Source organism: Oncorhynchus tshawytscha, linkage group LG18, assembly GCF_018296145.1.
Source record: "Oncorhynchus tshawytscha isolate Ot180627B linkage group LG18, Otsh_v2.0, whole genome shotgun sequence".
Lineage (NCBI taxonomy): Eukaryota > Metazoa > Chordata > Actinopteri > Salmoniformes > Salmonidae > Oncorhynchus > Oncorhynchus tshawytscha.
The window spans coordinates 25,740,005-25,752,265 of record NC_056446.1 but is presented as its reverse complement, the minus strand read 5'-3'; the positions used below and the strand labels follow the sequence as shown (position 1 = coordinate 25,752,265).

General features: G+C 42.8%; 2 protein-coding genes across 5 annotated transcripts in view; one reads left to right on the top strand and one right to left on the bottom strand.

Moving 5' to 3' along the window:
- Window positions 1-5,266, bottom strand: part of sesn1 (sestrin 1) — a 69,927-nt gene extending 64,661 nt beyond the window's left edge. The window contains exons 1-2 of the mRNA XM_024378306.2: window positions 5,148-5,266; window positions 3,997-4,308 (exon numbers count right to left, since the gene is read on the bottom strand). Coding sequence (XP_024234074.2) covers window positions 3,997-4,275 — 279 coding nt within the window. The 5' untranslated portion in view covers window positions 4,276-4,308; window positions 5,148-5,266. The remainder of the gene's footprint in view (window positions 1-3,996; window positions 4,309-5,147) is intronic.
- Window positions 5,267-5,755: 489 nt separating this feature from the next.
- cep57l1 (centrosomal protein 57, like 1) lies at window positions 5,756-10,751 on the top strand. 4 transcript variants are annotated; one of them, XM_024378310.2, is made up of 11 exons: window positions 5,756-5,986; window positions 6,884-7,058; window positions 7,187-7,351; window positions 7,812-7,933; window positions 8,546-8,647; window positions 8,743-8,820; window positions 9,019-9,108; window positions 9,200-9,277; window positions 9,374-9,618; window positions 9,770-9,914; window positions 10,067-10,751. In XM_024378310.2, exons 1-11 carry the CDS (start codon window positions 5,984-5,986, stop codon window positions 10,295-10,297), a joined length of 1,434 nt encoding a protein of 477 aa, XP_024234078.1. In that variant the 5' UTR covers window positions 5,756-5,983; the 3' UTR covers window positions 10,298-10,751. The 4 variants fall into 4 exon arrangements, with proteins under 4 accessions (XP_024234078.1, XP_024234077.1, XP_024234076.1 ...); XM_024378309.2 differs by lacking the exon at window positions 5,756-5,986 and adding an exon at window positions 6,266-6,509 and having other exon boundaries at window positions 7,190-7,351; XM_024378308.2 differs by lacking the exon at window positions 5,756-5,986 and adding an exon at window positions 6,268-6,509.
- The last annotated feature ends 1,510 nt before the right edge of the window (window positions 10,752-12,261 follow it).

The following is a 12,261-nucleotide window of genomic DNA, read 5'->3' as shown; positions in this document are numbered from 1 at the left end:
ACACAGTGCATTTGGAATGTATTCAGACCCGTTGACATTTTCCACATTTTGTAACGTTACAGCCTTATTCTAAAATGGATCTACACAAAACACACACACACTACCCTATGACAAAACAGAAACTGTTAAGTAAATATATTTGCTAACATTTTCTAAAGTATTTAGACCCATTTGTTGAAGCATCTTTGGCAGCATTCCACCATCAAGTCTTCTTGGGTATGACGCTAGAAGCTTGGCACACCTGTATTTGGGGAGTTTCTCCCATTCTTCTCTGCAGATCCTCTCTAGCTCAGTCAGGCTGGATGGGGAGCATCGCTGCACAGCTATTTTTAAGTCTCTCCAGAGATGTTCGATCGGGTTCAAGTCCAGGCCACTCAATGACATTGAGACTTGTCCCGAAGCCACTCCTGCGTTGTCTTGGCTGTGTGCTTAAATGGTTGTTGTTCTGTTGGAAAGTGAACCTTCACCATAGCCAGAGGTCCTCAGCCCTCCGTTCATCTTTCCCTCGATCCTGACTAGTCTCCCAGTCCCTGAAAAACATCCCCACAGCATGATGCTGCCAACACCATGCTTCACTGTAGAGATGGTGCCACATTTCCTCCAGACGTGACGCTTGGCATTCAGGCCAATGGGTTCAGTCTTGGTTTCATCAGACCAGAGAATCTTGTTTATCATGGTCTGAGAGTCTTTAGGTGCCTTTTGGGAAACTCCAAATGGGCCGTCATGTGCCTTTTATTGAGGAGTGGCTTCAGTCTGGCCACTCTACCATAAAGGCCTAGGCCTGATTGGTGGAGTGCTGCAGAGATGGCTGTCCTTCTGGAATGCTCTCCCATCTCCACAGAGGAACTCTGGAGCTCTGTCAGAGTGACCATCGAGTTCAGGGCCACGTCCCTGACAAATGCTCTTTTCCCTCCGATTCCTCAGTTTGGCCGGGCGTCCAGCTCTAGGAAGAGTCTTGGTGGTTCCAAACTTCTTCCATTTAAGAATGATGGAGGCCATTGTGTTTTTAGAGACCTTCAATGCTGTATAAATGTTTTGGTAGGCTTCCCCAGATCTGTGCATCGACACAATCCTGTCTCAGAGCTCTACGGACAATTCCTTCGAACTCATGGCTTGTTTTTCAATCTGACATGCACTATCAACTGTGATACTTTATAAAGACAGGTGTGTGCCTTTGCAAATCATGTCCAATCAATTGAATTTACCACAGGTGAACTCCAATCAAGTTGTAGAAACATCTCAAGGATGATCAATGGAAACCGGATGCACCTGAGCTCAATTTCAAGTCTCAAAGCAAAGGGACTGAAAACAATGTAGATAAAAGTATTTATGTTTATTTTTAATACATTTGCATAAATAAATAAAAAAACATTGCTGTTATTATGAGAGTGTGTAGATTGATTAGGACAAATATTTTTTAATCCGTTTTAGAAAACTGTAACAACAAAATGTGGAAAAAGTCAAAGGGTCTTAATTAATACTTCCCAAATGCACTGTAAATTAGACTATTTCTATATAAAAACACAACCTACATTTACAAACACATTAATCTCTCAGGTGTCAATACTTTATTCTACTTCATTCTTGAAAGGATGCTACATAAAATTTAAAAAATACCCTTCAGAACCTACAGTACCTTACTGTGAGAGCATGTAAACTATACATCACTGATATAATCCCTGGATTAAGTACAGGGGTATTATAGAAGCATTCTTCTCACCAAGCAGGAAATCCTCACATTTGAGACTATTGTTGGAAGGGGACTGCCTGTATGATTAGACTGACCTGCCTGCCCTGTGCTCTCCAAGACTCTCTCTTATATCAGCAGAATTAGAAAAGCCCCCCCATCTTAAACGGGGATATGTGTGGGGACGGGCGACCAGAACACAGGGAGGCTAAGGGAGCCGCTGACGTGCAGGACTAATAAACGCAACCTTTGGCAAGACCTCAACAATTGCAGCTTAAGATAATTTGGAAATACCAGACGGTGGTGCGTACCCTCGGCGGCACTGCTAAACCGCAAAGCCGCTTTCTATATGCTGTGTCCCTCGTGCTTTTACTCACTCTATCATCCAGATATACACTTCTACACACAAACATGAATTATACCCAGAACCTAACAGGGTTTTTTTCTATGAATAACATCCTGAGCCATATCCTCATGAGCTTTTCTAATTGTTTGTTTGTTATATACATATCATGTTTTTAGCTGGAGAGGATACAGGCTGTGTACACCAGCTCAGGTTAAATGAATAATAATTTACGGCCTATTCTATAAAGTGCAGTATTCAGCCCATTTCCCCATGCATGCAACACATTACAATATTAATGTAGTCAGACACGCTTAGGATGATTAACAAGGCAAAGTTCCCCTATGCCCTGACCCAGTTTTGTTTGTAGCTTTGGGTCATTTTTAAACAAAAAATGTACAGGAGACAGACAGGGTCAAGATCAGAGGTTAGCTTATCATTACTTTCCCTTGGTGCCTTGCGGTTACATCGTTTTGTACCGTGTTCAGTCATCAATAATACAGTTTCTAATCCGGTTACAGCCAGGAGAGCCTTCTGCATTATAATAGCGTACAGTAATCTCCATCCATTGACACTGTAGCCCATCCTCATACCGGTCAATGATGAGCCATTGGGTTCTGAGGTATTCACGCACAGGGGTTAATAACCAGACAACAATAACAAAAAGAGATCACTTGTAATGGCCTAGCTACATGATGGCATGAGGCAGGCAGTGGTCTATCTTGGGTTAGTTATAAACATCTTTGACGGTTGTCTCGCGACAAACTGCGCATGTGCAGGCCGTCAAAACAAAGGCACTCCTTCAATATAAAGCTGTTTGACTAAAAATTCAAATGTGTCAGTTTGTAACTTTCACAAGGTTGGAGTAACATATTCAACTATTTAAGACAATGGCTCCAATCTTGGTTGTGCCTTTAGATTTGGACAAAATTTGTAAAAGTTAGAATTTCTCACTACTCTCATACTCCAAAACCCGGCCTGCTTGATCTGTTTTGCAAGCATTCCAGGAAGTCTTTCGATCATGGCCGGCCCACTCATTAGGCAGGATTAGGCGGCATTTTCTGAGCTAAACTGACTAAGACGCATCTCCAACAACAAACATTTTCTTTCACCCACTTGCATATGGTCTTTTTAGGTGAGCACTGATGCCGCCCTGTGATAAGCAGTGCCGACTTTTTCAAAGGGGCACCAAATATTTTGCTTGTCCATTCCCAGCACGCCACTCTGTGTAACTCTACACATCGCTGCGGCACACCACCAACATTCAGTCAAAAATACAATCTAATAGAAATCATGTAGCAGATATAGGATATGGTAGAAAGAGTATGTGGCCTTTTCTGTAGCCCACAGGGTGGAGATCAAATGTATGACAACGTAATGAGACTTTTTACATCATGCAGGTTTCACTGATCAAATAGCCAAACCTAAATGGCACCCAGTCAAATAAAAATAATGTCACAACTGAGGAGTTTCACCCCATTGTCATTATTAGTGGTTTCAAGTTTGTATCCGTCAATTTTTCACAAGCTGATCATTGCGGGAAAAAATATAATACTTCTGCATTTCCCGCTGTGTAAACACATTACAAATAGGCTCACGATACCTGCTGACAAAGTTGGGTAGTTGATATTCATAGACGTCTAAATTTGGTTCAGATTTTGTCCGGTCTGGACCAGCCTTGATTCAGCCAAAACATAGGCATCTATAAATTATGTATTTTCAACTTTCATTCAGAACCTAAATTGAACCTAACTTCAACTACTGGAAAATATGTCTTTTAGCGTACTGGGGCTATTCTAGTTCTGCATTTTTTGGGGTCCTGCCTAGGGTGGCTGAACAGCAAGGACCAGCCCTGCTCGCAATGTTGCACCTCTGGGATAAGAAACTCTGTGGTAGTGGTACAGCCACTGCCGTATAATATCAGACAGCACCACATCTGTCAACCTCACGATGCGTGTTCTCCTACCTGAACGTTCTGCAGCAGCCAAACACATCGCTCTCTGACGTCATCGAAAGGGCACCGCTTGGACAGCATGAGTAGACGGGCCAGGATGTCGTTCAGGTCGCTGGTGGGGTGCCCTGCAGTAGCTAGAGGCGAGGGGACGGTGGCTGGTATCGGCCCTATACTCTCCACTCTCCGCATCACCTCCTGGCTGATGTGCTCCATTGCTGTGCCTCTGGATCTCGGGTCACGGCTGCCCAGAGCCTCCCATCTGGCTGTGGCATCCTGATCCTGGATGTCCATCTTATTCTGATTCTCTTGATTTCTCGTGGCAGGCTATAATATGAAGTGCATGAAATACCAACCGTTTGCTGTCAAATACTCAGACGCTAAAATATTTGATGTACACCCTACGTTAGCATCCCCAAAATGCATTCAATAGACCGTACAACTACACATATTTATGAAAATTCTAAAACAATGTCAGTTAACTTCAACAATGCAGCTAGAGAGTTGACATTGATAATGCAAATGAGAAACAAAATACTTTGACTGGATAAAAAGGACATTGTATGCATTGCCAAGATGCTTCTGTGTGTGTGTGTGTGACCAGTGAAAGGGAACGGACAAAAAAAAACATGCGGGCGTATCAATGGACAATGCAGACAACTTTTCTTCCCTTCCAACCTGTACGGAGAACACTGAGAAAGACAGTCGTTTGTTTACCAGAAAGTTACTGCCAACAAAGAAAGCCTAGTTGTACAGTACTGCTGCTGAGAACAACAAGCTAGCTGTAGCTACAACGCTAGTTAGCCGTTTTGCAGTCCGTTGGCAGCTAGTAATGTTGTTCAACATGCAAAAATAAAAACATGTTTCCTATGTACTTCCAAAATGTTTGGCACTGATCTGACAGTATCCACATCCATTGCACTTTGTTTTTGTAGTCTCATTATCTAGTTATAAATGTGTGGTATCTGGTTTACAAGGCAGGTTTGGTTAGCTAGCCAAAATGCCCATTCAATCTTTTCTCGCCCTCTCTGTTTTAAGCCTTTTAACAGTAGCTAGTTGGTTACAAAACAGAAATATTGTACAAATATCTATAGCATAACGGTAGTTATATACCCAAATTTTTCAGTACATTTTACAAACGAAGGATGTCATTCACAAATACTTACTTGATTCACATTATTTTGCACAGATCTTGCAGCCGTAGGACGTCTTGAGTCTGCACTGAAATACGGAGGCAGATTTCATTATACAGAGCAGCAACTTGAGTTGACAGTTGATTGGAAAGACTCATGTCCAATGGTCTACTGCATAATACAAAGAAGGAGGATCTATGCAGATCTTCACCAATAGGTATGGTGTACGGCGTGCCCATAACCACGACAGGGGAAACATGGGAGTTTGATTATTTTAGCAATCGGACCCACATAAAAAACGGGAATGAACAGGTATTAAAAAATACACTTCCCAGCAAACATAGGGATTGTTGTTGCGCAGAGCCCCCCCCCCCTTCCCCTTGTTTATCATAAATGTAAGTTAACAACATTTTTAGAAGTGAACACATACCCCACTTTTACACAGACAAGCAATTCAAAACCTCAGGTGACACAGACATTTAAATACTATTTGCAACAGTGCCACCATTACAACTCTTTGAATATAGAAATGTGTATTTTTATATATGAAAATATAGTGCCATTCACAAGAGTAAAGGAGAGAATGCCATCATCGTTTGAGGTTTTTGCCATAATTTGGACTAAACATCCAGCCAGGGTGTTTGTGATGGGGAGATTACCACAGTGAGACGTGGGCAAACTGCTGTCTCATTCAAGACTGTCACCAGGTGGCTAGTGCCAGACAGGCACATGCTATTCCGTTTCTTTATAAACGTACCACAAAGCTCTGAAAACCCATACGTGTGCATGTGAAGAAATCTGCGCATTCATCTGCATCTCATCATCATCTGCAAACAGTCTGCCTGCCTCCCAGCTTTGACAGTTTTCTGATGGTATGAAAATATAATTTTCCGACTAATATTCTCCATGGCCAAATATTTTGCATAATTTGGTTGGAGGGCCACTTCAATCAATTGAATCATTGGTTCAGACTTTGTAACACATGGCAGAGGGGCTTTTAAATCTTGTTAGACTGATAAATTCATACATTTAAGTTATGCTCCCGTTCCAAGCGCATTTGATTAATATATTATACTGGGTCTCCATTACAGTATTATTTTATCCCTACATCTGTTGTAACAGACAATCTTTTGAGTGGATAGTGCCTAGAATAAACTGTGCGCAGAGAACCCACTGCGCAGGCTGAACCAGAGAGCGGTAAAAGGAAGAGTGTAGGAGGGAAATGTTAATTGTAAAAACTACCTGCTGTCATCGTTTGGAAGTTTAGCCATCCAAAGTCAACAAATCGGAACCAGATAAATAATACATGTAATACATAATACATAATACATATATTTGTATTTTATTTCGAGTGTATTTTTTCTACTATTACATATGGAGGCTTATCAAGATCAGGTGAGACAATTTCATAGCTAAGTTAGCAAAATAACTCTAGACATGCTTCGTGTTAGCTAACGTTAGTTAGTCAACACATAGCTAGCTGGCAAGCTATCCTTCCTCGTAACTAACGTTAGCTAGCTAGCGATGCAAGTGCTGCTGTTTGCAGCCGGTTATCTTTGTTTGGGTCATGGTTGTCACGCTAGCTACTGAGACTAGCTTGCTAAAAGGAACAATGGAACGTTCGATGTGTTTCCAGGACAGTTTGTTTGTCTTTTTGAAAACAGCTGCGTTGCCACCTTGCTAAGACTGGGCACGTTTAGCACTCTTGTGGGTGGTCTTCATGCTGGTGTCTTTGCTAAGTCATTCAACCATGCTGCTTTTCTATCTAGTTGCTGGACTCCCCTTCCAAAAATAGTTACATAGGGAGCTACTACCAGCCTCCAGATAGGCTGTCACCTCCTTCATATGTCTGGGAAGCCCCTGCACCCCTTACCAAGACGGTCATGAACTTGCAGAACATCACTCCGCAGGTGTATCGGACTACGCCTGATGCTGGCAGCAAAGGTAGGCACAATGTAGACAATGAAATGCCTTTACTTCTGGGACTGTCTGCTGTTCTAGGTCCTTGGTCTAACTATTATGCATATGGTTGTAGCTTGGTTACTAGCGGTAGGTGTTTTTCTCCCCGGTAGCAGTCATTGCTGCTCTCAAGACCCTCCAGGAGAAGATCCGTCGTCTGGAGCTGGAAAGGAAGCAGGCTGAGAAGAACGTCAAACAGTTCTCCCAGGCAGCCCATGGATATGAGTGCTCCATCACTCCATGCAACACTACAGAAGTAGATGGCTCCAGAAAGAAAGGTACTTGACTTTGAGACTATATACTGTATATCCGCAACTCACTCTCTGTCCCTCTTGTTTGTTTTTTTAGTTTTTTTTAAGGGGGGTAGATAGATTGTATTTTCCATCAATGTAATTGTCTGCATCACTTCCAATCCCCCATATATATTCCTTTATTACTTTCTAACCCTACCACCCCTCCCCTAATTGGAGTAAACTAGTGAACAACAACACTTAGGCCTCTACTTACAGCTTATACATACTATATACATTTTATGGACACAGTCTATTTTATAATAGTTATCTTTTGTTTGTTTTTACACCTGTTCTTCCTCAACCTCTCCCATCTATTGCTGATGTCCATCTGGTTTGATTTCTATTTGCCATGTCTGTGCCTCTTGTTGCTCTGTACTCAGAATGATGCTTATGGTGATAAGGAACTATGTCTAATCTCTCACTCCTGTTTTTTGTCTGTGTTAAGAGCGGGTCACTCCGCTTCAGTCTGCGGAAGCTCGCTGTCAGCTCCTTGAGAAGCAGCTGGACTACATGAGGAAGATGGTGGAGAATGCAGAGAAGGACAAGAACACTCTGACTGAGAAACAGGTACATGCCACTAAGGGTGTGTTCATAAACTCACTCTGGCTATCGACTCTGATTTCAGAGCACTTTCATATGAGTGTGTCAGAGTGCAGAATAACTTATCAATTTTACAAATGCGCAACACTTGCTGAGTATGGCCGGTGTCAGTCAATGTCAGCAAAAAAAACGTAATTCAATTGTTGTCAGGATCACAGTTACAGACACCAACACTCTAGATAACATGAAAACAGCCTAACCAGCTGTGTTAGCTAGGGTGAGTACAATGGTCAGACTGTGTTGTTCTCTCATTTGTGTCTAGAAATGGCTAGCAAACTAGCCAAATTAAGCCAGATAGCTTGGGTGCTTGACTGCCGTTGCTCGGATCAAACCTACTCCTCGGCCAGAGCGTCCAGTGTGGCTCTGAACGCTCCGAGAGCAAAACGCTCTGAATTTATGAATGGACAATCTGACAACGCTCTGAATTTACGTACACCCAGAGCACAGCTGTCCATAGATATAACTGAATGTGTATCTGCTGGCCTCTGTTCACCAGTTCCTCATCATCTAGGCAGACATGTTGCATGTTATTTTTGCTGCATCAGACTAGATTAACATGTGTCTGTTTATCCATTGGAGTTGTCCCTTCAAAAGCAGAAGCATGCCCACACTCCGCTGGAGAAGCTGGAGAAACTGGAGAGGGACTGTCTGAAACTGTCCAAGACACAGTCTGTGGCTGAGGTAACCAATGGTGCTTTGGTTGAATGAGGCGTAACTAACCATAGTCTGTGATGGTAAATCAAAAGTTAATCTCATCTTTTCTCTGTTGTCCTCAGAGGAAAATTGAGCTGCTGGAACAGAAACTCCTGGAAGAGGAACACGAGCGGAAACTTGTGCAGGAGAAAGCAGATGAGGTTAGTGTAATAACACATACACAAGCAGTGGTGTAGTGGAGGCTAAACAGTTTTAACTTTATTTTATTTTGCGATAGCAGTTACCCGCCTTTTGCGGAAAAATACATTGAAAGTATAGGGACCGTTACTTTTTTCATCATGACCGATGATCGGACACACAAGGTTCCACTTTTATCAAGCCCAAACATCCTTTAACAGCTGCAGAGGGAGCTGGAGACCAACCTCCGCCTGTGTCCTGCAGTCCCGGATGAGGTTAAACCAAAGAAGAAGTCCAAGAATGCCTTCAAGGTACTATATTCAATAACCAGAACTTAATGACGTGCACTGCAATTAACTTTATTTTGTGCTACATAACAATGTCTGAACATTTCCTCTCCAGAAAACGAGTTTGGTGCGGCAAGAGGTCCCAGCACCACCATGTTTCCCCAAAAATAAACTGCCCTTCGTAGCTGGAACAGTACGTCTGCATTTTACTTTGCAATAATTTATTGGGTTTGTTGAGAGAATCCCTCTGACTGAGCTCTACATCTTTCCCTATCTGTCACTCTCTAAGTCGACAAGCCCCAGCCACTCGGTGCATGCTAACATGCAGAGTGTCCTCCACATGATGAAGCACCACCAGCCCCACCTGTGTGAGCGGGTGCGTTCCCTGCGCAGGTCTGGCTCCGCTGGGGCCAGGAGAGCCCTCCATAGGGCCCCATCCACCTCCACCTCTCCCCCTGGACCGGCAGATCCTGCTCTGGGCTCTCTGTCTGAGCTACTGCTGGCACTGCAGGACGAACTGGGACAGATGAGCTTGTGAGTACTACCACTAGCTAAGAGTGTGTGTGTTTGTGGACAATGTGTATGCAGGTTTGTGACTGATTTTGAGGGGGCTGATAGTGTGTTAACATTAATTATTAAACACACATTACTGAGAGTGTTTAATATTTCTGTCTGTGTAATTCAGTGAGCACCAAGAGCTGGTTTGTCAAATGGATGAGACGCGGCGTCGGGACACCAGGGAGGACCTGGAGAGGGAGCTAGAGCTGCTGGTCAAGAGGATGGAGGAGAAGGGATCTCAGATCACCAAGCTCCGCAAACACCAGCAGACTGTACGTACATAATACTGCAGAGATGGAGTTGGGAGGAATGAGGGGATGTTCTGCAGGAGGGGTAGGGAGGAGGATTACTGGGGAAGGACTTTTTTTTTGACATGTCTAATAATACTGTATGACCTCTCCCTGTGTTTCCTCTCCCCACTCAGGTGGACAAACTTACACAGAACCCCCAGAAACCTCGTCGGCGGGCGACAAGTGAGGATGGCAGGGCTAAGGGGGGAAGTGGGGTGAGATCCTTGCCCCCCTCTCCAGTTAAAACCACCTCACGGGGGGGTAAGAGAACTGGGGTGGGTCAGGAGGAGAACCTCCAGCTGCTCAGAGAGACCCAGAGACTCTGCACTAGCCTAAAGAAAGATGACATCACCTGGGAGACATAACTAGGGCAGCATGTATTAGAGCTGGATCTGAAGGACCCCTCTGTACAGGTTCATCTCAAACCATACTGGATTATATACAAATTATGACCAATGGGCGATGGAGATGAAAGCCTGCATACATAGGGGTCCTTCAGGACTGACTTCGGGGGCCACAGAAGCAAAGCATTGTGGATCCCCCATTGTGGTTTTCAGCTTCTGCATTGTCAGATGTTTTCTAAACAGATATTTATGACCAATGAATGTCTCACCTTGAAGAATAAACATTTTATATCCAAGAGTTTTCTCTCTTGCAAGCTTTGAAGTGATGCGTTGGGACATATTTTATTTCAATTATATTATTGTATTTGAAGTTACTTTTTATTTCTTGTATTTGTTATGCATGTTTGTTTTGTTATACACATTGTACATGTACAACAATAGTCATGTTTTTGTCTAATAAACACTTAATATAACAGCGTCAGACTTTTTTGTTTTACCTCAACCGTTTTGTGTGATTTTCATTCATCTATTCATCAGATTTGGCCAGACTACTTCAGTTCAATGTTTTGTGCCCTAATGGTCACATACAGTCCATATCCACTAGATGGTGATGTTTCTCCTGGATAGGAAACTAGAGGTAAGAAGAGGCCACCAGTTATATTTTTGTAATTTTAGGGCCTCCAGCCCTACTACAGTTAGTCATTTATTTCAGCTTGTGAAATTATGACTTAATTTAGGGACATAGACTACAGTATTTCTTTACAATACATTAATAGAAAACTGACATTCCCCTATTGTTCTCCAGTATCAAACCTTGCCTAGACAAGGTGTTATGAAACCTATTGACACTTACCATAAGGCCTACTGCGTAGGGTATGAACAGCTTCATAATACACAATATAAGCATCATACGGCTGGCTTCCTTATCTGAAAGTCAACCCATAGGGTTTGTTCTGTTTGAGAAAGCTTATGTCAACAGCAGCACGAAGGAGCATCTATGTCTTTCTGACCACAGGAATACTGAGGTGGTGCAGTACAGTTAGCTTGCGTGCCAGTCCTTCTCCATAAGGTGGAGGTTGGAAATAGCAGAAACAGACTAGCACACAGACTGACTCTGAATGTGAGACAGGCTGGAGTTGGGAATGTAGACTAAGTGAGACTTTGTTTCCATTCACAGTGGCTTCAAAGCTCAGGGGACACCAGATATGCGATATGCAAGAGGACTTAGAACCCCCATAGAGGAAGGTCGAGTGAACCAAGTCTATCCTCCAAAACAAGCACACACAAAACTGTACACTCTGTTAACAGTATATACAGTCTTGTGAAAAAGAAAGTACACCCTTTAGAAAGTGGTATTTTTTTAAACATATTTGGACACATGGATATTTGGGCTAAATTCCAAACACATTTATTGATAAAGGTAACCCAATTTAACAAATAACACACAAAAAAAAAAGTACTTTGAAAATGTTAATGCAATTAAAATAAACAAAATACAAGTAGAGAAAATGTGAACACCCCTAGCTTTACCATCACCTAAAAAGGCTAGAATTAGAATCAGGTGCACCAAAACAGGTGCAAATTATTAGGAATTCATTAGAGCACCTTGGGCCCAGCCTTCCATAAAGATTAGAAACTTGGTCTGGTTTGGTTTTAACCGTATTGCTGTGTGGTAACACATCAAGCCAAGATGAAAACACCTCCAAGGCCCTCAGAAGAAACATTATTGATGCCAGTGAGTCTGGGAAGGGTTACAAATCCATTTCAAGCAATCAAAGTACATCATTCCACTGTCTGATGGATCATCCACAAATGGAGAAAACTCCAGACTACTGGCAATCTACCTAGGACAGAACATCCCACCAAATTCTGACAAAAGATGCCCATAGAAGTATCTAAGAACCCCAGGGTAACATTAAGGGATCTACAGGTCTCTCTTGCCATAATCAGTGTCGAAGTGCATGAGTCAACTGTCAGAAAGAGAC